Raw genomic sequence first — 24,280 nt, 5'->3', positions numbered from 1 at the left:
GCTTTTGTTTTTTAGGCCTCCAATCATGATCTATTCAATAACTGATCTTTGAGATCTTTTTGATACATGTCATGCTTTCCCATGACAGAGAAACACAGAAGCTTGAAACAGTGTGACAGCTTGCTCTCTTCCAATTAGAATGAAATCAGGTAGTAAAATATGGGAATAGATGAGTAGAAGAAAAGCTGTGCTTTGTTCTAAGTTTTGGGCTTCATACCAGCTGCAGAGAGTAGCATGGGCACGCTGGTGTGTTTCAGGCACATGTGCCAGATGCTTAGTCTGTTGCCTCAAAGCTCTTATTTAGATTATAAACTTCTTAAAAAAAAAAAAAAAAAGAAAATGTTTCTGCACTCTTTTGGAGAGGGAGAGCAAAAGCTTCCCAAAATGAGTGGTGTAATTGGTGAAATACCTGCCTTAATTTGCAGGCACTTGAACTGAGAGGCAGGAGGGATCTGAGTTGCCTCGCTCCCTGTAGGGTAACTGTGAAATAAGAAAAGCAGTCTTGAAAACATTGGTTGTTACTTTACTGTTTTGATTTCAATTAACAGTGTTAGAATTAATGCAGAGGTAAGTCAGTATTCCAAATCCTTCATATGCAGAAAATGTGACCAGTGCCCTTAGGATGATCTGTGCAAAATTTGCATATTTTGACGATTTAAACTGAATCCAGGATTATGCTCTGCAGATGCTCCTGATCAACAGGTTGTTTAAGTACTTGATTGAATAAAAAGCTTTGTTTCCTTGCTTGCTAAAATTGCAAGCATAGGCATGGATGTTAACTTCAGTTTTCAGCAACTGAGAGTGGTGATGTAGAAGGCTTTTTGTATTCTAGTTGACACAGAACTACTCATAGTACAAGTGTTTTACCACTGTGTATTGTACATCAGTTTAGTGCATCTAATGATTAAAGTGTGAGTTTCAAGCATTTTCTTTAGAATTTAATGAAAACAAACAGTTCTCATCATTCTACTGGAGATGAATGGCTGGAGTAGTTTGATCTGAAGGGAGATTATAAGTATTGTTTTCTTTTCAGTTGGGAGCAAAGAGTAGACCAACACGGCCGAGTGTACTATGTAGATCATGTTGAAAAAAGAACAACGTGGGATCGGCCAGAGCCTCTTCCTCCAAGGTGAGCCAGGATAAGTCATGATTGTCTAGAGTATGTCTGGATTTTTCAGAAATTGCCTGACAGTTTACTGAAGCTGGAAAGTATGTTTGTAAACAGAAACGTGCAAATAATTGCTCCAGATTGTCTCCAAGGAGTTCTGCAAAAACATGTAGTACATAGTATGGGGAAGAGTTGAATGTCAAAACTAACAGAATCTAAATGTCCCATCAAAGATTAAGAAAGTGCATCTTTACTGAGTAACAGATTTAAGTTAAAGACAGTAAACATTCCCAACTGTAAAGGAGAACCCAAACCACAGTAAAGCATTTTGGGGTCAAGGTAAATATCAACTTGAGCAAGGATGACCTTGGTTATCTTTTTATCCTGAGGTTACTGTTTGCAGTCATTTGATCTTGTCTCAGGGCTCCCAGCTGCTAGTTTACTCTGCTCCTATAAACCAGCTTTGTTATTAGCATCAGAAAAGCCAGATATGTTAGCTTCCACACAGAAGTGGTGTTCACATTTGTTCTGTTTCCTATTTTTTTAAAAAGTGCAAGCAAAACATAATTATCATTCTGTTGCACTTCATTCCTACTCAGGTGGTTCACACACTGTACAGAATGGCAGAGAAAAAACATGGGATAGTCAAAAGAACTTGGTACTGAAGAAGGAATTTGGCAGACAGTCTCATGAAGGGAACCTACCTATCATACTCAGTTTATTTTGAACACTTTGAGAGGATTGACTAGTGTATTAATTAAAGTCACCCAGAATGGTAACGTTTTCATTCAGTTTTTGTATAGGGTTGATTCCATAGGAATTGAAAATAACTTTAAAAGACCACAACCACAAACAAACAGATAAAAAACCACCAGCAAACCAAAACCCAGTGCCCACACCTTCCTTTTTTACCGAATTAGAGTGAGGAAATCTTGCATTGTACAGCCCAAACTGTCAGGACTTTTGCTGTCTGTTTAGTTTAGCTATCAGACTGTTGTCCCATGGGTTGGGTGGGATAAATGCAGTAATGATAGTGTGGTACTGACAGTAGTTTGTGTAGTTTTTGAAACTCTTTCAGAAAATCCTGAAGTACAGTAAATGGAGTGAGTCTGACTTGGTACAGTATGCAACAGAGTAAACCTGATTCTCCTCAAACAATTTTAGCTCTTATGTAGTTTTAGTGGTGGAAAGGAGGAAAAAAATGTCTGCTGATGAGCTTTATATTCACTTCCAACATACTGCCTAAAAGTGCTTCTGAACCCTTTCATTTATCTGCTGTTGAGATCTTCTGGTTGTTTTTTACCAGTTGGGAGCGGCGAGTTGACAACATGGGAAGAATTTATTATGTTGACCACTTCACTAGAACAACAACATGGCAGAGACCAACGTTAGAGTCTGTCCGGAATTATGAGCAGTGGCAGCTTCAGCGCAGTCAGCTTCAAGGAGCTATGCAGCAATTCAATCAGAGGTTTATATATGGGGTAAGGAATACATTGATGACTGTAAAGGTTAATTGAGAGAGGTATCTTTTTCTGATTTTCAACCCATTAATCTCTCTTCTGCATACTGAAAGTATGTATTTGAGTTTTGGGTGTGCTTGTGGGTGACTTTTTCCCATAAAGATACAAGACTTTGTTATGGTTTATCCTTCATGATAATATAGTATCTTTGTTTGTGTAGCATGGCAGGAAGTAATAATTGGTAGCCTTAGTTCACGTCCTTGCAATGAGTGGAGGGAGCACGTGCTGTGTAATGATTTTTATTTGTCATTGAATGTAGGTGGTGTTCTTTGATAAAATTTATGTACAAAATTGATAAAAGCCAGCGATTTAAAACCAGCTTAGTAATAAACTGGCTTATTTGTGTTGTGTCTTGCATTGGCTTGGCCAAAGACTTGGAAAGTAAGCAAGCTCTCACACGGTGTGTATTTCTTCTTTGGGTAAAATGAAGTGTGCACAGTGAATGTTACAAAAGCAGGGACATTGGAAAGAATCCTTCCAGAATTTAAAATCTACTGGTTGATAATAGACTTCAGATTACTCCAGCTCGTGCTACTAGCCCAGAATGGTGTAAGTTCTAAATTTGCTGTATGTATAGAGAATAAAAACATACCTCATAAATGGGGGTAGGGAGAACTGTACTGAGTGCAGGTATGAAGTGGTTTGCTGTCTGATTGTTTTGGGTGCTAGTGTGCTAATTTCCCTTCTATGTAGGCAGGAACACTAAACAAAGAATAATTATTTTCTTGGCACCCTAGTTCATTAAGCATGCCAAGGTCTGCAAAATAGGCTTTCTCTGGAGAAAAAGAAATTGTTGGCATCTTTGCTTATGTGTAACGTGAACTAAAATGCATTTACTTCAGTGACTCACGATGGCTATGATAGAACATCTGGAAAACAAATGACTGGTCATTAATGCAGCATTTGTCTGTGTGACTTGCAGAACCAGGACTTTTCATCCACACAGAACAAAGAGTTTGATCCTCTTGGCCCTTTGCCACATGGATGGGGTAAGGCTGATTTGAAAGTGTTTCGTAACACCAAGTAATTAAATATTAAAACATACTTTTGCTAGATTTTTTGTCAGCTATTCTTGGCTAGATTATAAACACTAAAATCTGGATTAAACATCTTTTAAAATTAAATCTAATCAAATGTGCCGTTAAAACAGAGTCCTGACAAGGATGTGCAGTTCCAAAGTAGATTAGAAACAGTGAAGTATTCTGGTTTACTCAGTGTAACTATCACAATAGCTTCTTTCACACTGTCATCCTTTTTTTGCCACTTTCATTAGATAGAATTCCTCCCCTATCCCGTTCCTGCCAAATCAAACTCCAAAATCCCTTCTAAATCAGAATGCCAAATTCTCCCTCCAAGCCAGTTCCTGGATAGTTTTGTTGGTCTGAACATGTTTTTTATAGCGACCACTAACTACCTCCTGATTTCCCCGCTCCTGGGTTTTCTTTTATCTTTTTTTGCACTTTATAGGGTTAACAATTAACAATTTACAATTATTTAAGGGGGTGTGAGGTAGGGTGTACAAAAATGTAAGCATAGAACTAATTTCTGGTGTGACCATCAAGCAGATATAAGAATTCAAGTTTGATGATACATAGACCAAGTTCTCAGAATCCTGTAATTTTAAAGCAAGTAATAACTTGGCTGAGTTAGACTTGGGAGTTTTGTCTTGTTTGTTTTTCAGGCAGAACTAATTGGATTTTTAGTTCTGGTATAGATACAATTTCATGCCTTAAAATTGTTGTCCCCTACACTTGTGCTTTGTTGCATATGTAACATTTCAAAGAAAGTTCTTTAGGACGGCATTGCCCAGGTTTCCAGATCGTGTGATTGTGTCACACTTTGAGTGACTCTCAGAAGTGTCGAATTCCAGACATCTCTTGATGAAGCCTTTTACCTGTGGTGGTCAGAATTTGGCCTGGTTTTATAATTTGTATTCTACATTTCTCCTGTACCACAAAGTAAAAATTGTATAAAGAGCTGCAGAATGGTACAGAAAACCAAGCCAGGGCATCTATCATAAGCTTTACTCCATTGTGGGTATACACTAAACTAATAAGAGAAAACAGAAATGATTTTCTTGGAAACCCCATTGAATACTTTTTTAATCCCTTCTCATACTTTTAATATGAAGCCTTTATACTTTCTTGATACTTGTGTATACATCTGTTACCTATTTAGTGTTTACTCTGTTGCTTGTAAGACTGGTCACAATTGAAGCAGCTGGGATTTCCTGTGCAGTAAACAGCTGACTGTTTTTCTCTCTTCCAATTAATTTTTCCCTACAGTTTAAAAATAAATAGCTTAGTAAAGGATCTTAAGATGGAAATTTCAACTTCATCAGTATTTTAATCCATACAAGTTTTTAACTTTAAATAACACTAAACAACTTACAAAAAAATTGCAAACAGTAGACTAATAGATGTAGTGAAGGTAAATGTCCTGTGCTGAGCTACTGCCTTCACACAGCTATTGATATTGTTGTTACGATGTCCAAAATCTCTCTTGCAGTTAGATTGTTGGTATAAACTGTGCAGGTAGAGATAGCTGAACTACTCAGGGTGAGAACTGACATATAAAGAGTATATATTAACATTTATAAATATCTAAAGGGTGGGTGTCAGGAGGTTGGGACATCCCTTTTTTCTGTAGTAGCTAACAACAGGGCAAGGGGTAATGGGATGAAGCTGGAACACAAAGTTTCACTTAAATATAAGAAAAAACTATTTCACTGTTCAGGTGAGGGAGCCCTGGCACAGGCTGCCCAGGGAGGATGTGGAGGCTCCTTCCTTGGAGGGCTTCAAGACCCGCTTGGACATGTTCCTATGCGACCTGATCTAGGCGAACCTGCTTCTACAGGGGGGTTGGACTAGATGATCTCTAAAGGTCCCTTCCAACCCCTAGCATTCTATAATTCTAAAGAACTTACTTATGAACACCAATAAATGCAGCTTTTCACTTAGGACAGGAGATGGTGCAGTTTTGGATGACTATTAGCAGTCAGTGGTATAAGGCAGGTTCCCATTAGTGAGTAGCCTATTAAGAAGTCTCAAAGAAAGTGGAAAGATACTGAGGCAAAGGAGATTCAGAGAAACCTGAAGATAGTAGAGGCCATGGCAGGGTCTGGGGATTGATTTTATTTGATGTAGTCTCAGACACATTAAGCAGGTATTGACATTTTTTTCCATTTGCATCCCTTTCAGAGAAGAGAACTGACAGCAATGGCAGAGTGTATTTTGTTAACCACAACACTCGAATCACTCAGTGGGAAGATCCCAGGAGTCAGGGGTAAGAAATCAGTTCCAGCTTCATGTATGTTGGGAATAAAAGTGTAACAAAGTACTGAGACTGTGAGCTAGGAAAAAAAAGAGTCAGGATGGATATTGAACAAAAATGTTTCTCAGTCTGTAGTTCTTCCGGATCTGCCAGAATTTTTACTGTTTCATGTATTGATCAGTTGATTTAATGTATTAAGTTGATCAGTTACTATGTATTTTACTTATCCATAGGCAATTAAATGAGAAACCCTTACCAGAGGGCTGGGAAATGCGATTCACTGTGGATGGTATTCCATATTTTGTGGATCACAATAGAAGAACCACTACATACATAGATCCCCGCACGGGCAAGTCTGCTCTGTACGTGTTTTAACATTCTACTAAGGTTTCAAAAGTGAAGTTTAGCATGAATCGGTTTTGAAAGGGGTTTTTTTGCCTCTTTGTACATTTTTTAAGCAGAAAATTCTACATGTAATGCTGCTTAATTTGCTGGGGTTTGTTTCATCAACTAAAAACTATCCCTGAAGAAAGCCATGGTTTAAATAGTTTAGAATCCTCCTTGCAAAATAGTATATAAGATCTGATGGTAATGAAGGAGCTTCATCAGTACTGTTAATGACCAGATCTCTTCCTTCCAGTTACTAGCCTGTCTTTTTAAAAGCACACTCAACCCTTTCTTTTTTTTTTTTTTATGAAGCAGAATTAATCTCTGAACTTAAATTAATTGAATGTGATTCTGAAACTGAATGCTTACTGTTGAGTCATTTTTTTGCAGTTAATAACAGTTAATAAAAAATACTGTGTGTGCACTTCACAATTTACAAAGGAACACTTTTTTAGTTTAAAACCAACAAAATTACACCTCAAAATAAGAATAAAAGTGAACAAGGACATTCCAACTAGATAGCTAAGTAAACCATGTAACTACAGAACAAATACTTTTGCAGGCTTTTACTTAAAGTACAAAAAAACTTCTGAAATTAATTTGTTTTTCTCCTTTTTGGTTCCAGAGACAATGGACCTCAAATAGCTTATGTGCGTGATTTCAAGGCAAAGGTCCATTATTTTAGATTCTGGTGTCAGGTATGGATTCATTTCTTGAGAATATTTGTTTGTTTTGGGTTTTGCTTAAGTGTTTTAAATAAACTCTTCAATGACTTGCAAGTAAAGGTAAACTACACTAAGGTTAAAGATGAGTTAAGTTGGGAAGGAGTAAATACAGGACTTGCATGAACTCATGTAAGCTTTAAAGCTAGGTGAGCGATGGCTTTACAGCTTCTTAGAATAAAGGAAAATATCTATTTAGCAACTGCATGAAGTGATGTGTTGTAGAATAGTGGGATCTTTTTCTGCTGTTAGTAAGGGAACATATGGAGGCACAGTATTTTTGTAGTTAATACAGGATCTGCATTCTGCACAAACAGAGAAAATGCAGGGCATTTAAGAACATACAAGTCTAAGCATTGAAGAATACACTGTGTGGCATGTTAGCATGCTCTAACATAATACTTATTTCAATGTGTCAGTCTGGGTCCCCTAAACTCTGTATATCAAAGATAAAGTAACTTGGTTTTTAAGAAAAAGCCTCACATTTAAATATCCCAGTTTCTTTGACAAATAAGAGAGACTAGCCTAATTTTTCACTTTGAATTCTGTGCAGAATAACCAAAATTATATATTTATTTATTAAATTCTGGGGTAGAAAGCCTTACTGACTTAAAATATGTTATTGATCTACTGTTTTCCAAAGCCTTGTAAGAGTAGAGCATTGGAACCTGTTGTAAGCAGGATCTGGAGGCATGTATGCCTCACTGTAAATATCAACATTGGAAGCAATTTGTTTGTGGAGTAAATTACAATTCAAGTATCTTGATTACTGGGTTTGTTTTATATGGATTAGGGAAATTCAACTCTACCTCTTGAAACATTAGATACAGAAAATAACAGTCCAAACTCACTTTAAGTGATTGTGTACTTCACCTCTAAAAATTCCATTTCAGCAACTGGCAATGCCACAGCACATAAAGATTACAGTGAGCAGAAAGACATTATTTGAGGACTCATTTCAACAGGTAATGTATCAAAACATGTTATGAAAAGTTGAGTTGATTAAGTTTACTGTCACACGTTATTCTTCATCCTGTGACATCTTCATAATGTTATTTTAAGTGAGACTAACAGAAGAGTACTTGTTTTAATAGTTAGGATACATTCGTCCTCACATATTAAAAGATGATGCTAAAATGTGAGGTGTAAACACTGACTCATCTGAGGGGAAAGGTGATTTTCTGAAACATTTTTCCTCAGAAGTTTTTAAAATCAGATTTAGTTTTGAGGGGAACACTGGCAGAGCAGCTCTCCTTCCTCAGGAAGTTTTCTTGTTGTGCTTTTGTTTGTTGGCACGTTTTTCCTGTGTTATATAAGCATGGGCCTTGTACCAAAATAAGTAGATCTTGGTCTAGGCATATGTGTCTTTAAGTGAGTAATGAAATGGTTAAAAGAAAACAGTTTTAGTAATTCTATTGAGATTATTAGTGGCAAAATTCTTGTTCATATTCCATAAACCATGGTTAAAATAAGGACCTGCACAATATTTGCAAGTGGTTTGAATGTTATTGTTACTAAAGTGTTCCTTGTGGCATTGTGTGACCCTCCAATTGCTTGTTTTAATTGAAGCAAAAACCAGCTCTCTGTCTGTCTAGTAAGATACATAGAAATAGGCTTGGAAGTGCATGAAACAACTCCTCTTGGCAAATACTTTTCTGAGCCACTTCTGTATTTTTCCTAAAAGTTGCTATCTTTTTAGATAGGGCCTGCATTTTCTTGAGACACTTTTATCTTCCTCTGTTCCTAGTTGAAATTTAATCTTTCTGTATGTCTTCAGGCTTCATTTCTTGTGGGAGTTAACACACGTGTGTGAAGCCAGGAGATTTGAACAAGGAGAATAGTATGTTTTGAGACAAATAGATTGTTATATAAGGATTAATGCTTTCTTGCTCAAATTACTGTAAACTGGTTTAGCAGGAACATGTAGTGTCGTTGGCTGGTCTTTTGGAACAGCAATGTCTTCATAAAAAAGCGGTTAGCAGGAAACAAATCCTGTAGCTGAAAGTTAGCTCCAACGTTATTCTTAAAATTGCACTTAGTCCTTTTTCCATGACTGTAGAGGTAATAAAATTACACTATACTGGAAAGAATCAAAAGATAGATTGTGTAATTATGTAAACATGAGCAAACCTAGATTTTCTCAGGAAAACAGGGTGCCTTACCAATGGTACAGGTGACAATCACAAAGACCTGGGTTAATTGTTTTATCCTCGTTACTCATTTGTCAGTTGCAGATATCTCTGTTGAGGTCATAACATTTTTGGTAATGATTACTACAGACCTGTAGGAGAGATTTTAAAATGCAAATCTTGACCCAAGTTCTGTGCCTTTCATTGTAAACAAGAAGGCTCTTGGTCACACAGAGGTGTGATGTGAAATTTCTTTATGTAACCTTCCGACAGTTGACTAAATCAGCAGAATTACAAATTAAGGAGTTATTTTAAAACTAGCATTAGTAAAGTTTCCTAACTTCAAAAATATCAAACAAACCTACTAGGCTTTTATTGTCATCTTTAGGAGATGAAGCTGTAAAATGAAAACAAAAAAGCAGTGTGTTTATCACTGTTTTGTTTCTAATGGATTTATTTATTTCTTGACCACATCCATCCTGTATGTTATTTAATACTGAGATTAGTCACTTTGGGCCTGCTATTCATTGCCTGACTTTGTGCCATATACTTAGAGACAAGCTGCTGGCCTAAGTCTTTAGTTCAGAATTATTTTTTCTTTTCTTTTACATATTTTATATTTTAATCTATAGCAATAGGTCTGAACTAATGCTTCCCATTCCCTGAACATTCCGTAAGCAGGTCCTTCATGTACATAGTTTATTTTACAATATGAATCATTAAATGCTATGTTACTTCATAACAAATAGTAATAACTCTAGACAGTGCTTATAGATGTTTTCTTAAAAAGAATTGATTGTTTTTCTTTTACTAAGATAATGAGCTTCAGCCCTCAGGATCTACGGAGACGTTTATGGGTTATTTTCCCTGGAGAAGAAGGCTTAGATTATGGAGGTGTTGCAAGGTAAACTGCACAGAAATGACCAATAATATATTTTTTTATGCAAGTTGTTGGTGTGAAGATTTCCCAAAAGTAACTGCTTACACTGCAGTGCTTTCAAAATATTAGTGACCATTATTCCCTGTCTTTCCTCAGAGTATCTGAGGAAGACATTTCCTGGAGATACATGATGTCTTAAAGCTGTATAACATCATGTTCATTTCACATTAGGAATTACCTTGTCTCAGTGATTAAGTAAGTGCGTGGTTTACTGAACTACAGTAGGCCTTTGGAACAACAGTTAATGTCAAAGCAGAGGTTTACTGAAAGAGTGAATAGAAATCAACTTTCAGGTCAAAAGCATTTACTGGAATGTAACTAAGTATGCCTATTAATTAGCATTCCCTAAAACCCTAAAGTTTAAATCAGTTATAGACTTCTAATCTGCTCATTTAGATAAGGGAGGTTTTGTCCACAGCACTTAGTTTTATCTTTGTAACTTTGTAAATTAATTTGCAATTCTTTTCAGTTTGGTTTCAGTTTTGCCAAGCACACTCTCTGGTAAAGAGCTCAGATTGAGTACCTCTATTCCAGCAAGTTCCTAAGTCAACAAGAGTTAGCGAAAGTAATTTCTTACTTACTTTATTTTGAAATGTGTTTTTATTGTTTATGTGATTTCAGGGAATGGTTCTTTCTATTGTCACATGAAGTTTTGAACCCAATGTATTGCCTGTTTGAATATGCAGGGAAGGATAACTACTGCTTACAGATAAACCCAGCCTCTTACATTAATCCAGACCATCTGAAATATTTCCGATTTATTGGAAGATTCATTGCCATGGTAAGTTCAAAAGTAGAAAGAATTTATCTCATGTAATTTACAGGTAAAGAAATCTTATACCATAAGATGGATAATTTAGCAGTTTCTTTCTGAGTTGAAACTATTATTGGGATATAACTACCATCGGTATAAGTTAATTCAGCATGTTAGCAGTCATGATATTCCAGATTGGTTTAATTCAAATTTCATTGGTACAGAGTACAGAATGTTGTTGTTCGAAGTATTCATCCTTTGCATTATTTTGTCTGTTTTTGTATTCTTCAGGCTTTGTTCCATGGGAAATTCATTGACACTGGTTTCTCTCTCCCGTTCTATAAACGTATCCTAAACAAGCCAGTAGGACTCAAGGATTTAGAATCTGTTGACCCAGAGTTTTACAACTCTCTCATCTGGGTAAAGTGAGTTTGACTTGATTTTGTTCTTGAAATAACAATACAATGTTTTTGATTTTCACTCATGCCAGGAAGTAGGTGTAAGTTTATTACTAAAACCCTCACTGGAAAGTGTAGTACACCGATTACAGAGCAGAACTAGATTTTTTCTGTAACTTAAAATACACAAATAATAATTTAATAATGCAAAAGCCTTTCTGGTTCTTTGAACATTCTGCACAGCATCCTGCATCCTGTCCTGGCTGGTTTTAAATAAATCCAGCTAGACATTATACAGATGTGGCAGTCATGAACACTGTTCCAAATTAAATGATTTCAGTAAATTCCACTGAAACTATTCAGATAACTGATTAAAGGAAGCTGGCAAAAATCCACTCAATAATTCTTTCTTTAATACCTGGTTTAGTCAGATACAAAGTTTAGTGTTACAGTAATGTGAAAATAACAAATGCTGTTTGTCGTTTACTACCACATAATTCTTCTGTAATTCATACCTGAAATTTAACTTGAAGGTTAATATTGATGATTTAATGCTTCAAGTAAGTTAATGCTCATGGATTTTTCTAGCTGTCTGTGGTTTTTTACTCCAATCTGAATGATTCAAGACCATTCCTATGTCTGGCTTCCATGTGTGCCATAGAGTCATAGAATGGTAGGGGTTGGAAGGGACCTTTAGAGATCATCTAGTCCAACCCCCGTCTCTTCTTCATTCATACACTTTGAGTCCTCCACTTCTTTGCAGATTCCTCCCCAGAGAGCAGCAAGTAAAAGGATCTGAAGTTTGTAGGCCATAATTATTTTGGAATTATGTGTTAAGAATATTTTATGAAATAATTGTACAAGCCCCTTAGATCTAAACCATTGTAACTCTGTTCTTATTTTATAATGACTGGACTCCTGGGTCGTGTAGTCCATGGCTGATGTGCACTATTTGTTTCAGTAATACAAGTGATTTTCCTTTCCCAAAAGTTAAAGTAACCAAACAAAAACATAAAGACAACTTCAGTTAAAAATAGCTTTGCTTCTGCTACAGTAAAAACAGTTTAGCAGAAAAATTAGCCTTTATTTTGTGTAACTAGAGAGGTAAAACATTTTACTTAAGAATCATACAAAGCCAGAGTGGTTATAAAAACCCTTTGGGAAATTAATAAAAGATGTGGGAATAGATTGGTTTTAAAAATGCAGAAATAAAAACAAAAGACAAGATTTTCATCTCCTGTAGTGGTGAATCTTGAAAGCATGATGGTGCAAGCATGATGAAGCAAGGGAAGCTTCTTTACGAGATGTTTACTAATGGAGATAGGAATTTAGATTTGATTTTCAAGGAGTGGTATCTTCTGTACTCAATGTCTGTGCTGCTAAAAGATGTAGTGAGTTAAATTCCGGTAGGGAAATCTAAAATAGCTGCTATTTGAGTAAAGATGCCATGAAGCTGACATGTGAAAGGGAAGAAAAGATATTAAAGCTTCAGTACTGTTTTCTGCAATTAAGGAATCCACTGTCTTTAGTCAGAAAATGTTTGGGTGTTTTTTTTTGAGGCAGAGCACTTTATTGGCACTTTTTCCTTACTGAGTTTTAGAGACCAAACAAATACGATACTGAAAAATGTAAGTTACAGGAGAGAAACTTGCATTAAATTGTGGGGGAACCTGTTACTGGTGAAGGATCTTCTGACTAAATTGTAAAAAGTTGCAGATATAACAACATTTCCCTTATGAACAGTATAAATCCATTAATGTTTTGTGGAAAGTCTAGAGTAAGAGGTTGCTATTGTAAGGCATTAGCTGTCGACATATGTAGACATCTTGGCATTTGTGTGTGTGTGTGGTACACATGAGCTGGCCACTTTTCACATTTCAAAGCACTACATCTTTTTCTTTATAACACCCAATAATTACAGGCTCTCTCAGTGCTGGGCAAGTGTGTTAAATTTATCCTATGTAAGGTTCTTTTGATGCACATGTAATTTATGATGGTGTAAAAGAGAACACAGAGGATTCTGGATGTCAGTATTGGGCTGCTTGTCTATGGCAATAAATGAAAACTTGTCATAGACATCACAGACTTCCTTGCCACCTTAGCTTCAATTCAAAGTTTGTAGTGTTGCCAGATACCACCCAGGGGATTGTTGGTGTAAAACTGCCAGGACTGAATTCTTGAGTACCAGCAGTCCCTAATAAAAGATTTTGTCAGACAGGAGAAGACTGCATCTTTAGTAAAGACCTAGAAAGTCAGAACTCACTGTTCAAGAACAACTGTTACATTTCACTCTGTAAATGAGGGTTTGTAATGACTGAGCTGTGCTGACTACATGTGCAATAATTGATCTGCACTCAGGCCTTGAGGTTGCCCCTCATTTTTTTTTTAACCACAGGAGGAAAGCAACAGGGAAACTTAAGGTTGTAACATTTTTTCTGAGGACTATCTGTAGGGTAATTACAACCCAAATATCAGCAGCAATTTCTGTAGTGATAAAAAAAATCAGGTTGGAGTTCATCAAAGTCTTTGCCCCTTTGAAAAAACACTTAAGAATGTGAAAATTACAGAGAAAAACCTTCAGACCTGTGAGGGGTGCACATTGACCTGAGCAGAGACCCAAATGTCCACTTTAGTATAGTTTAGCCTGATTATCTGTAATGCTGATGAAGTAACTCTCAAAGGAAAAGATTGCACATTTGTAGGGCAAAACACCCTGTCTGTCAGGGCAAACATAATTTTGCTCCTCATAACGAAAGCAACTTTTGTGACATTGCAGGAAGCTCTCAGTAGTTTTGCATGTCTTGGTCCATCTCCTGTCAGATATTTGTTTTTCCTCCTTCCCACAGTTTTCAAAGTGTCAGAGAATCACTGAGTTTGGAAGGAGACCTCTAGAGGTCATCTGCTCAAACCTAGAGCCAGGTATCTTTCATTTTAAAAGGAAGAGATGTTTTTATTTCATCACCCCTCCTCATCTGAGATTTCATGTGATAGCATGTATTTTGGAGAGGTGAAGTGAAGAAGCACTGTTAGATAGACCACAGCGATATTTTCAAGACTGACATCTCTGTGTTACCATTCAGAACTAATACCTTAATATTGCATTTTATTCTGGGGGAAAATGGTCATGAAAACCTCTGCACATGCAGGTGATGTTTCACTTTACAGCAGCACATACCAACATCTACAATATTGAACCTGTTCCTCTCCTGGCTATTAATGCCTATAAAGAGCATGCAGTGTACTTGAGCAATGTTTGTTGGCTACAGATTCTTCCTGTGCTGAAATTTCTAAGAATATTCCTCTTTAGCAGGAGTATTTGTACTTTGTTAACTTAGGAACTTGGGACATTTTAGTATATCCTTACAAGATAGTCCCATAAATATCCTGCAGTTAAAGAGAATTCATTAAGCTTCATACCCATCTCCTCTACTGAGTGCAAGGTCTTGACACAGTTTTTTAATATTACTCTTTTTTCCTCAGAGAGAATGATATTGAAGAATGTGGCTTGGAAATGTTTTTCTCAGTTGATAAAGAAATTCTAGGTGAGATCAAAAGCCACGATTTGAAGCCAAATGGTAGCAACATTCTAGTCACAGAAGAAAACAAAGAAGAATACATTAGGTAAGAAAAAATGAAGATTTAAAAATACTTTTATCTGTCATTTTCTCTCTTTAGTTTTAGGAATAAAAGATCATCAAACTGTCATCTGAAGCATTGTTGAAATTCTCCCGAGTAATTGCTGATGTTGGCAATGTGGCAAATGCTTCGATGGCGTATTTGAAAGAAAATTGATAGAAATAAGGGTTTTAAATGCACTTTTCCCAAAGATTGCAATTAGTCAAAGTTCCCTTTTTTTCTAGAGATATTTAAGTTCAGCAGAACAACGTGACAGCAGATGTGAATGTCAGGTATTTCATGGAATTGTTGCATGTGTTTATTGTTGGAATTACATTGCTTCGTAGCCTCCTGATACAACACCCAACCATTTATATTTGGGTCTTTTTTAAAGCTTAAGAACACTTTTTTGATGCTTTTGTGGTGATTCACGTTTTATAAGGATACTTTGGATTGCTGCCATTTTTTTTCTGAGCTGCTCTTTATCACAGGACAGTGTTATGAATGATGTCCTAAGTTGTATTGTCATACATTAATATTGTTTGCAATACCAGAATGTTTTGAAGCAAATGGTTAAGAGGAAAGGAGTGATTAAAGAATGAAAATGGTTTGTCCTGATATACCCCCTTCCTCCTCAATGTGCAACAGTACATAAGCTCTGCTTTAAGGTGTGAACTTCAACACACAAACTTGGAGGATGTGCTAGCAGAAAAAAAAAGTCACACATTGCAAGCACAAAATAAACCAAGTCAGAGGAGTTTTCCTCTCTTCCTTACGATGTGTTCTGTGAAGGCTTCTTTCACAGGAAGGAGTGAGAGAGAAGGGAGTGGATTTTGGTTTTATTGCATGAGTAATCTGAAGGCATTTCAGGGATTCACAGAAAAGGTTGTTATTTCCAGGAGCAACAGACTGGCATTTTGCAGTTTTGCAGTGTTAACGTTGGGGTTGAAGATTGGGAAGATGTGCAGAAAACCGTTCTCTTATAGTTTCTAGGAACCCAGGGAGAGCTTGAATTCCACTTTCATTCATATTCTTTTGTCTTACTCTGAGTCCTGCTTCAAATCACCAAAGTTTCTAGGATTGAAATCAGAAAATAGGCATTAGACTCTCCTTTAGACTCCAGTTCTCCTGACAGGTTAGGCTTGAATTCAGCATAATATCTGCTTCTCCCTGGGTTCAGGTTCTTCGGGTCTCCTGCCTGCTTTTCACCCTTTTATTAATGGAGAGTGGAGTTTCTGCCACAGAGCAAAGTTTCATGATTAACAGAAACAAATATGGAACTTTCCAAATGGACATAGTCATTTCTTGGTAAGCTAGCAGTCCTACTTATCTTCAACAGTACAACTTGACCTAGTTTTTGCCTTTTCATGGATAATGACTGAGATTTCTGGGGAGAATATCAGACAAATATAGCTCTGCATTTTTTCTCTTTCTTCAAATGCCTGGGGACTGCTGTGCTGTCATCAATATAATCAGTGAATGGATGCTGCCTCCTCTTTGAGTCTAAAACACCTTCCGTAGCACAATGGTTGGAAACAAAGGGTTTTAACTTAAAGAAAAAACACAATTGTTTGTACAAAGTAAAGGTTACTAATAAAATTGTACAATGCTCTATCCCCAGAACTTTCCAGACTTTTTGTTTTAACTTAGCTTACAGTTCATCTCAATAGGCTAACGAAGATGTGGAGTTGCATTAGCACAGGCTGTTTAAGTTACCTTTCTTTGTCTTCTTTTACAGGTTAGTAGCAGAATGGAGACTTTCCCGGGGAGTTGAGGAGCAGACACAGGCTTTCTTTGAAGGCTTCAATGAAATTCTGCCACAACAGTATTTGCAGTATTTTGATGCTAAGGAACTGGAGGTAAAGGATTGTTTGGTTATTTATTGGTAGATCCAGGTCATTAACACATGAAATACTTAAAGTATGTGAGCAGAACTCAGGCTGACAACTCATGTTTACAGGGCATGTGAGGAATACTATGGAGTTCTATTTATTAGTGTGTTTCCCTTCAGTTTGCTCTTTGTAACCTACTTAGGTGTTTCTAAAGTGAGAATCTGACAGCAGAAATGTATTGTCAAATTGCTCGTGTAATCCTCAGCAGTTTGATTTGTCTGTGTTCAAGGAGTGACGAAGTTGACAGAAAGGGAGATAAAACCAGATATGCAATGGATGATCACATGCAGACTGGACTAGGTTCTGGGTGGTTTAGCATTCTCTAAATTTCATTTTCTGAAGGATCTGTTGAATTTAAAATATTAAAACTTAAAACCAAAAGATCCTGTTCCAAGTGGAGAAGTGTATGGCTGGGCAGTTCCTGGCTTGTATGTCTAAATGCAATCAATTACTCCATTTTTTATGGCCTCTCCAAATACACTCCATGAGTAGTCATTCCTTGGTGCAGGAGTTTTGGGTACAGTTTAAAATGAAAACCAAATACACTGTCATTGCAGATGCTTCCAAGTATGGGTGCAGTTGATGTTCTCTTTTGCTATGTAGGAAGTCACAGAAGGAAAGTTATAACCTGTACTCACATGTTAATTTCCATGTTTTCTCCCCTAAAGGTGCTTCTGTGTGGAATGCAAGAAATTGATTTGAATGACTGGCAGAGACACACCATCTACAGGCACTATACCAGAACCAGCAGACAGATAGTGTGGTTCTGGCAGGTTTGTTGATTTGTTTCTCAAATGAGCAGAAGTTACAGAGCACAGCTGGGTAAACAATAGTTACAATTACTGAGCAGATCTGCAGTGTGTAAATATAAATTATTTCTGATAATGCAGCTATCCATAACAGTCATGTAATTTGTTAATCTGTGGATGATGGTGATGTGAAAATGTGACTACCAAATCTATCCCTAAATATTTATTTCAATAACTCTTTTTTCAGTTTGTGAAAGAAATAGATAATGAGAAGAGAATGAGACTCCTGCAGTTTGTTACTGGAACATGCAGATTACCAGTGGGAGGATTTGCTGACCTCATGGGTACGTGTTAATAATCCCTCTGATGCATTAGATTTGTTTTTTAAAGAACCCAAGTTGTGTATTTACGGACATTTTTATGAATTGTATCTTGAATGCTATTTTGTGAGTGCTGCATATACTTGAGCTATGAAAAAGAGATGAAGGGAATATTTATACCTGTTGTATTGAGTTTCAAAATCACTTCAGCTCTACGCATTTCACCACATGCATACTTTGATCTAGAGAGTTGTATGCTGAAAGACAGATATCTGTGTGAGTTAGAGTAATCTTGTGTTTAAGCCTTTTGTGCTTCAGTTTGCAACAGATTATCTACTGATACAAAGGTATTTAGACCTATGCCTTGTTTATATGAATTTGTTACAGGGAGCAATGGACCCCAAAAATTTTGTATTGAAAAAGTTGGAAAGGAAAACTGGTTACCTAGAAGTCACACCTGGTAAGTATATAACCAAACAGAATACTGCTGCCCTTCTAGTTTTGCTGGCAACAACACACTTGCAGATTTTAGTCAATGGATGATGTACTTAAATGGTTGAGACTGTGTGAAAACAAACACCAAGTTATGCCAATAAGCTTTGTTATTGAATAATAGCTGAACTTCTGAAGAAGTCTTGTGGCCTGGAGTAGGTTCCATTGTAAATTCCATAGATTTGAATGTTACTGAAAGTTCAATGTAATAAACAGTACTATCTGAAAAAATTGGGATTCATCTCTTGTTATCACTGCAGTCTGTTTTGATAGTAAAGGAGCCACATTCACACTCCCTTTTCTCTGGAGAAGAGGGAGCTTCTACTCAGTTCCTCAGGTCTATAAAAACACACAGGTTTCTCAGGTCAGGAAAAACACACATTTAACATTTCAGATACGAATGATGACTCTAACTAGGTAAAGTTATTTCTTACCAAGCACACAGCATTTCTAGAGAACTATCACTGTCCAAATGCTTGAAATGTAACTTCTGCTCTCATTTATGTTGGTAGTCAGCTTTTCACAAGGTATCTGTCTAAACAGCAAAAAGTTGAGTACCCATCTTCCCAGTGACTTTTTTGTGATGCTTTAATTATTTTCTCAGTACTTTTTTTCTTCCTTTTCAGTTTCAATCGCTTAGACCTTCCACCCTATAAGAATTATGAGCAATTGAAGGAAAAGCTGTTGTTCGCAATTGAAGAAACAGAAGGATTTGGGCAAGAGTAGCTAAAATTTGCACCTTTGAAGAATGTGAACTCAACACGATGTATGTTCTTCACTTCTTCTGCTTGTTGCACACTTCATTGTAAAGTAGACTTGACTTGGATTTATTTAACAATACTAATGTGTAAGTAAGTGGATGTTATCCTGAGGTTTTATCCACATTAACTCTGGATTTCTACTCAGCACTTTCAGAAATCAAAAGAGCAATCAGATATGGCTACAGATGAATTATGACCTAAGTAGAGGTTTAATACAGCTTGAGGCTCTGCTTTGTTTTTACCATTCACTAATTAGAATGTGTCCTTAATGACTGACAGATTTTTAACAATAGTTTTGTCTTTCCTTTTTAGTAGCATTTTTTGCTACTGATGCACTGGGAAGTTCATTGGTAGCTGCAATGCTGCAGCAGCATCATAAGCCTCTTTACAGCAGTGTTATTAGAGCCAGCTTGTAACCATCCTCTGCGTGCTGTGAGCAAATTCATTGCTGAAGCTTTTTTTTCTAATGCAAGTGTGGCCAGACTGGTTTTTTTTCCCCGCCTGGAGTCTGCACACATGCCAGCTGGACTCAAGCTGCTGTTCAGGGGATGTCAAACTGTGGCACAAATGCAGGGCATAGCTTTGCTGTGTTGTTTTCCCAGTCTTTGCTCATTTCAGCAAAATAGACACCTGCTCAGTTATTAGAACATTTTGGTGTGCCCTCAGAAGAATCTGATCATTTTCTCTGTAACACATTTTACTTTTAAATCAATATTAGCACTGTGGTACTTCCCTTGTTTTGTAAAAGACAAGACCACCTGGGATTGCACTGATTCCATTTAGGTTCCCATTTGCAGACTGACGTTTCTTGTCAAAAGTGTTAGTGGACATTATTCTCAGTATTATTCTTACATGTTGCAGTCAGTTTGCTCTGAGGACTGTTATTGAGTTCTCGAAGAGGTACAAAACAACTGGCTTCAGAAAATGACAATACAGTTTTTGCTGATGATCTGTGATACTGACTAAGGCATCTAATCTAAGAGGATTAGAAAGTTCAGACATGGATTACAGATGTTTGAAAAGTTGAAGCATCAGTAAATAGTTCCATAAAGACTGAAAGGAAGGTTGGGGGGACAGGGGAGGTCTTAAGCTAATTCACCCTCAGCTGCTTATAGCTAGTAACTTTTGTAGTGAATTCCTATTGGGTTAACACCATCTTTTACTTCCTTTTTGAATCTGTTTATATTCAATTCCCTTCTGGTTTACAGTAACATTTTGCATTTTACTGCTCCTTTAGACTGAATGCACTTTTTGGGAATGGTCAGCTGTTTCCCTGTCTGAAGGGAGGAAAGCAAGCTCCAGTGAGATGAGCTGTTTGCTGTATTAAGAGACAGGTCACTTGAAATAGCACATGGCACATGTCACTTCATAACTGCAGCTGAAAGCATTGGGATGAGACCTAGATCCCAGAGCTGAGACAGGACAGTGGGAAACTGCAAAAACCCAATTTACAGTCTTGACAAGAATCTTTTTTTCCTGCTGTCCTTTCTGTCTAAACTATGAGAGGGAAAAACTGATTCAGGCCTAAGAAGAACCAAGACACCACAGTTTTTAACCGGCTTCGAGAGTTTTTCAGGTCATACAAAGTGATAAATGCTTATTGTAATGCAGAATGATTAGACTTTAGAGTGACTAATTCTTTTGTCATGCATCTTCTAAGAAAGCCATGGAAAAGAGTTTTTAATTGTAAAGAAATGACCCTTTCTTGCTGTTTCATTGGTAGTGAGAATTAACCTGACTTCGTGGTTTTACTAGAAGGAAACTCTGCCGACTTAAAAACATTTGATGGTTATATTACATGTACAGCTCATGAGGAGAGGAAAAGCCTTATAAATATTTTCTGTTTATATTAATTCTTACAACGAAATATAGTTATCTAACATATTTACAAGAGAGATTAAATTAAGCAAGATAATGCAAGATTAAGCTATGAAAAATAGTCTGTGTTCTGCATAACGCTTTATGATTCATGTAGGGAACCTAGAACCATTGTTAATGTATAAATATCACCCAAAAGGCTTTCAGCCCTATATTTTTAAAATAAAGAATAGCTATAATTAAAATAGCCTTAGCCCTAGTTCTATAGGGTATGGCTGTTTAATATTTTTATGGTTGAAATGTTTAGTTCAGGAAAAAGGTAAATGCTTGTATATATTTTTGCAGTCCGGGATTCCACTTATTCCATTCTTCTTTCTTTAATTTAAATGGCATGTTTATGTGTCTTTTCTGCTGTACTAGGGTAGGGGAAAGGAGGCTGGATATCCCAAAGCACCAGATACAATTTTAAAATACTGCAAGTAAAAAATTCCTTAGGGGAAAAAGCAAATCTGTGGAAGACAGGATTTGGCCAAAGCTGAACAAATGTAAAGCAACTTTACTGTGTGAAATTGGCGATATTTCTGAAGTCAGAGGTTAAGATTGCTTAGGCATTTTACTTTCAGCATTGTGAATGCTAACAAAACTGTTCCATTTTTACAGCACGTTGTGTAGAAATAAAAAAGAATTGACGTGAGCCACTGGTGGCACTTTTCTGTTCTTTACGGGGTGAAAACAATATGTGGGTGAGCCCACCCACGGCATCTGGTATCCCAGATAAGAGGTTGTTATCAATTGAACTTGCAAGTAAGATTTTCAGCAGAGATTAATGAATTTATCTCCCACCACTTCAACTGATTCACATAACCTGAGCTGCACAAATGCATACTATGTCACAAATGTGGCACCCATGTGACATACATGTTCATGCACAACTGTCAGTTGATCCTAATTTTCAAATGTTAAAGTAACTTTCATTTAGAATTTTGCCTTAAGAGAATGATGTGAGAAAATCAAATGCTGAGCCACTGATATAAGAATTCAAAGCCTTATTGTCCTGGGTCGCTCAGGAAATGGTAATATACTCATGAAATGCACAGTAAATGTGTCACGTCTTCATCTGCTCTAGATGGAAGTGGATTTGTCATCCAGTTGCTTCTGGGTTTTTTTTCTTAAGAAAAAAGCTTTTTTAATAACTCTGAGAAAAGTAAAATGAAAAAACTTGTTTATTTTTTGTTGTTGTTTGCATTTTTTTACATGCTGCACTGGATTTGTAATCTCAGCTCTGTTATATTGGTATCTCCAGCCCCCTTCGTGTGGTGTCTTTTAATTTTCTTCAAGAATCACTGTTTGTGTATATGTGCTCTAGTGAACTCGTGTATAAACTGGGATCAGCAGCACTGGATTGTAAAATACTCTACTGAAATTCATTGTTGAAATTTCCTTGCATTGTAATTTCAAATACTCAGGTAACTGTAACAGTACTCAGTAAGTCAAATACTTTTATAAAACTACTTAAAGAGCTGTTAGTCTCATTGTTCTTCCTTTCGTGTTACAAAGCACCTGTGTGCAAATAAATGGTCCCTCTGCTCTTCTGGGGGTGAGGGCTTAGACTGCATGAACTTGCCCTTCTAGCAAAGTTCTTTAGGATTCTTTCCTGAGACCACTTCTTGCATTGCTGATTGCATTGGAAGCTCCTTATGAGATGTCAGACACAGCTGCCTTGGGGGAACTAGTTAGCAACTGTAGGTACAACAATTCCCGAGTTCTTGGGTGTGGGGTTGCTGCCCCGTGGAGCTGGTGAGGCTGCTGTGGCCCGGTACTCTGAGGGAGCTGGACTGGAGAAAGATTCTGCAGGAGCCACAGCTTGAACATTTTCCCTGTGCCTGATAGCAAAAATGAGGTATGACTGTGCCAGTTTGTGTTTGCTGTTTACAAGTTACAGGGTGACAGGAAGGAGGGAAAAAAGGCTTTGATGAGACTGATCACTGATCCCCCTCCTTGAAGGAAGATGTGTGGTACTTGTTCCTGTCATCAGAACCTCTCCTGATTACCATGGCCTTTCAAAGATAATTGAGATTGGCTTTCCAGTGGCACTGCCAGCACTCGTGGGTACATCCCGTCAGGTCTCACAGACTTGTTTATGTCCAGTTTATCCAATTGTTCCCTAAACTGTTCCTCCTCTGCTAAGACCTCGCTGCACATCTTCCTGCTGGGTTTTCACTCGGCTTTCTTTTCCAGATGTTCACATGGGCTTGCTTAATACCATTTTGTCAGTAGCAGCAGATTCCCAGTATGCTTTCCTATGCCAAGTTAATACAGGCAAGAAAAATGGCCTGTTAGTTGTGAATTGCTCCTTCCTGTGCTTTGGATGAAACCGCTTAAAAGCATGCTAGTAAGTTGTGTAAACCCCAAATTTGACACTGCTTTGGGTAGTTTTAAGTTAGTACAGCTATGAGGGTATTTCACATGTGTCTGAAGTGTTTTAACAAGGGGCAAAAACCTCCTAAACACAACTGCAGTGAGAAATGTGTGACAGATGTACAACTCGGTCACACCACTGCAGTAATTCCTCACTGTTTTCTTCTGGAGGATGTTGCTACTGTCAGTACTGGGCCTGGGTGGGGTTACTGATGGGTTTTTACATGGAAGGGTGGGAGTGTTTGTTTACTTTAAAAGAACTGCTTATCTGTTGACCAAATCTTAAGTCACTGGTGGAATGAGAAGTTGAATCTATGGTAGGACATCTTTCCATAGCTAAGCTTTAAAACTTAGTGCTGGGCTAAGAGGGGAGATTAAAATTTAAATTAATTAGTTTGCAAAGCTGTAAATATGCCCTAGAAAACAGCAGCATCTGTTGGATCCTGATACAGCATTCAGAGATCCTGAATCTCTGAAGAGGCCGGGCCCCATGTCCACCCTCAGCCTTTGAACTCCACAACACAGCTCAACTGACAGGTTTGTGTCTCCTCTCACCTGAGAGTAGTCCCTACCAGAGGTAAAGGACCAACATTGCTTATCAGCTTACATCAGATCCTGGTTTACAGAGGATCTTGGAAAACACAAAGAAAGCAGCTTCCTGAAGTGATGTTTCCTCTTCTACCCAGTAACTACCTGCTTTCTGTCACTGCCGCAAGGAGCTGCGTGTTGGCTGAATGTCAGTTTTTGGCTGGCTGGGTCACAAGGGTGCAGGGACGAACGTACTATGAGCAGCGGACTCCAGCCGAAGAGGGGAAAAGCTATTGTTGTGTGTGGAGAGAATACAGAGGACGGGGCTTCCCCCATTCCTCCAAAGGCCGGCCAAGCGTTTCACCTTTGCAGCCTCCCAGGGCCAGAAGCCCCGCTACCCGCAGCCGGGAGGGCCCCGGGGCCGAGGCGGGCCCTGCCCCGGCACTGCCGCAGCCT

At 37.5% G+C, this 24,280-nt stretch overlaps 1 protein-coding gene across 3 annotated transcripts in view; it reads left to right on the top strand.

Moving 5' to 3' along the window:
• ITCH (itchy E3 ubiquitin protein ligase) overlaps positions 1-21,572 on the top strand; it is a 55,529-nt gene extending 33,957 nt beyond the window's left edge. For 2 of the 3 annotated variants that reach the window (XM_062008801.1, XM_062008802.1), the window contains 16 exons: positions 1,034-1,129; positions 2,415-2,589; positions 3,551-3,617; positions 5,829-5,913; positions 6,135-6,263; positions 6,914-6,986; positions 7,904-7,975; positions 9,955-10,043; positions 10,701-10,860; positions 11,125-11,258; positions 14,712-14,852; positions 16,585-16,705; positions 17,407-17,511; positions 17,735-17,831; positions 18,195-18,267; positions 18,926-21,572. In XM_062008801.1, coding sequence (XP_061864785.1) covers positions 1,034-1,129; positions 2,415-2,589; positions 3,551-3,617; positions 5,829-5,913; positions 6,135-6,263; positions 6,914-6,986; positions 7,904-7,975; positions 9,955-10,043; positions 10,701-10,860; positions 11,125-11,258; positions 14,712-14,852; positions 16,585-16,705; positions 17,407-17,511; positions 17,735-17,831; positions 18,195-18,267; positions 18,926-19,025 — 1,717 coding nt within the window. In that variant the 3' untranslated portion in view covers positions 19,026-21,572. Of the gene's footprint in view, positions 1-1,033; positions 1,130-2,414; positions 2,590-3,550; positions 3,618-5,828; positions 5,914-6,134; positions 6,264-6,913; positions 6,987-7,903; positions 7,976-9,954; positions 10,044-10,700; positions 10,861-11,124; positions 11,259-14,711; positions 14,853-16,026; positions 16,155-16,584; positions 16,706-17,406; positions 17,512-17,734; positions 17,832-18,194; positions 18,268-18,925 lie in introns of those variants that run through there. The other variant, XR_009819827.1, reaches the window with a different exon arrangement.
• Positions 21,573-24,280: the final 2,708 nt, after the last annotated feature.

This window comes from Colius striatus, chromosome 16 (genome assembly GCF_028858725.1).
Source record: "Colius striatus isolate bColStr4 chromosome 16, bColStr4.1.hap1, whole genome shotgun sequence".
Lineage (NCBI taxonomy): Eukaryota > Metazoa > Chordata > Aves > Coliiformes > Coliidae > Colius > Colius striatus.
This window is presented reverse-complemented; position numbering and strand designations above follow the sequence as displayed.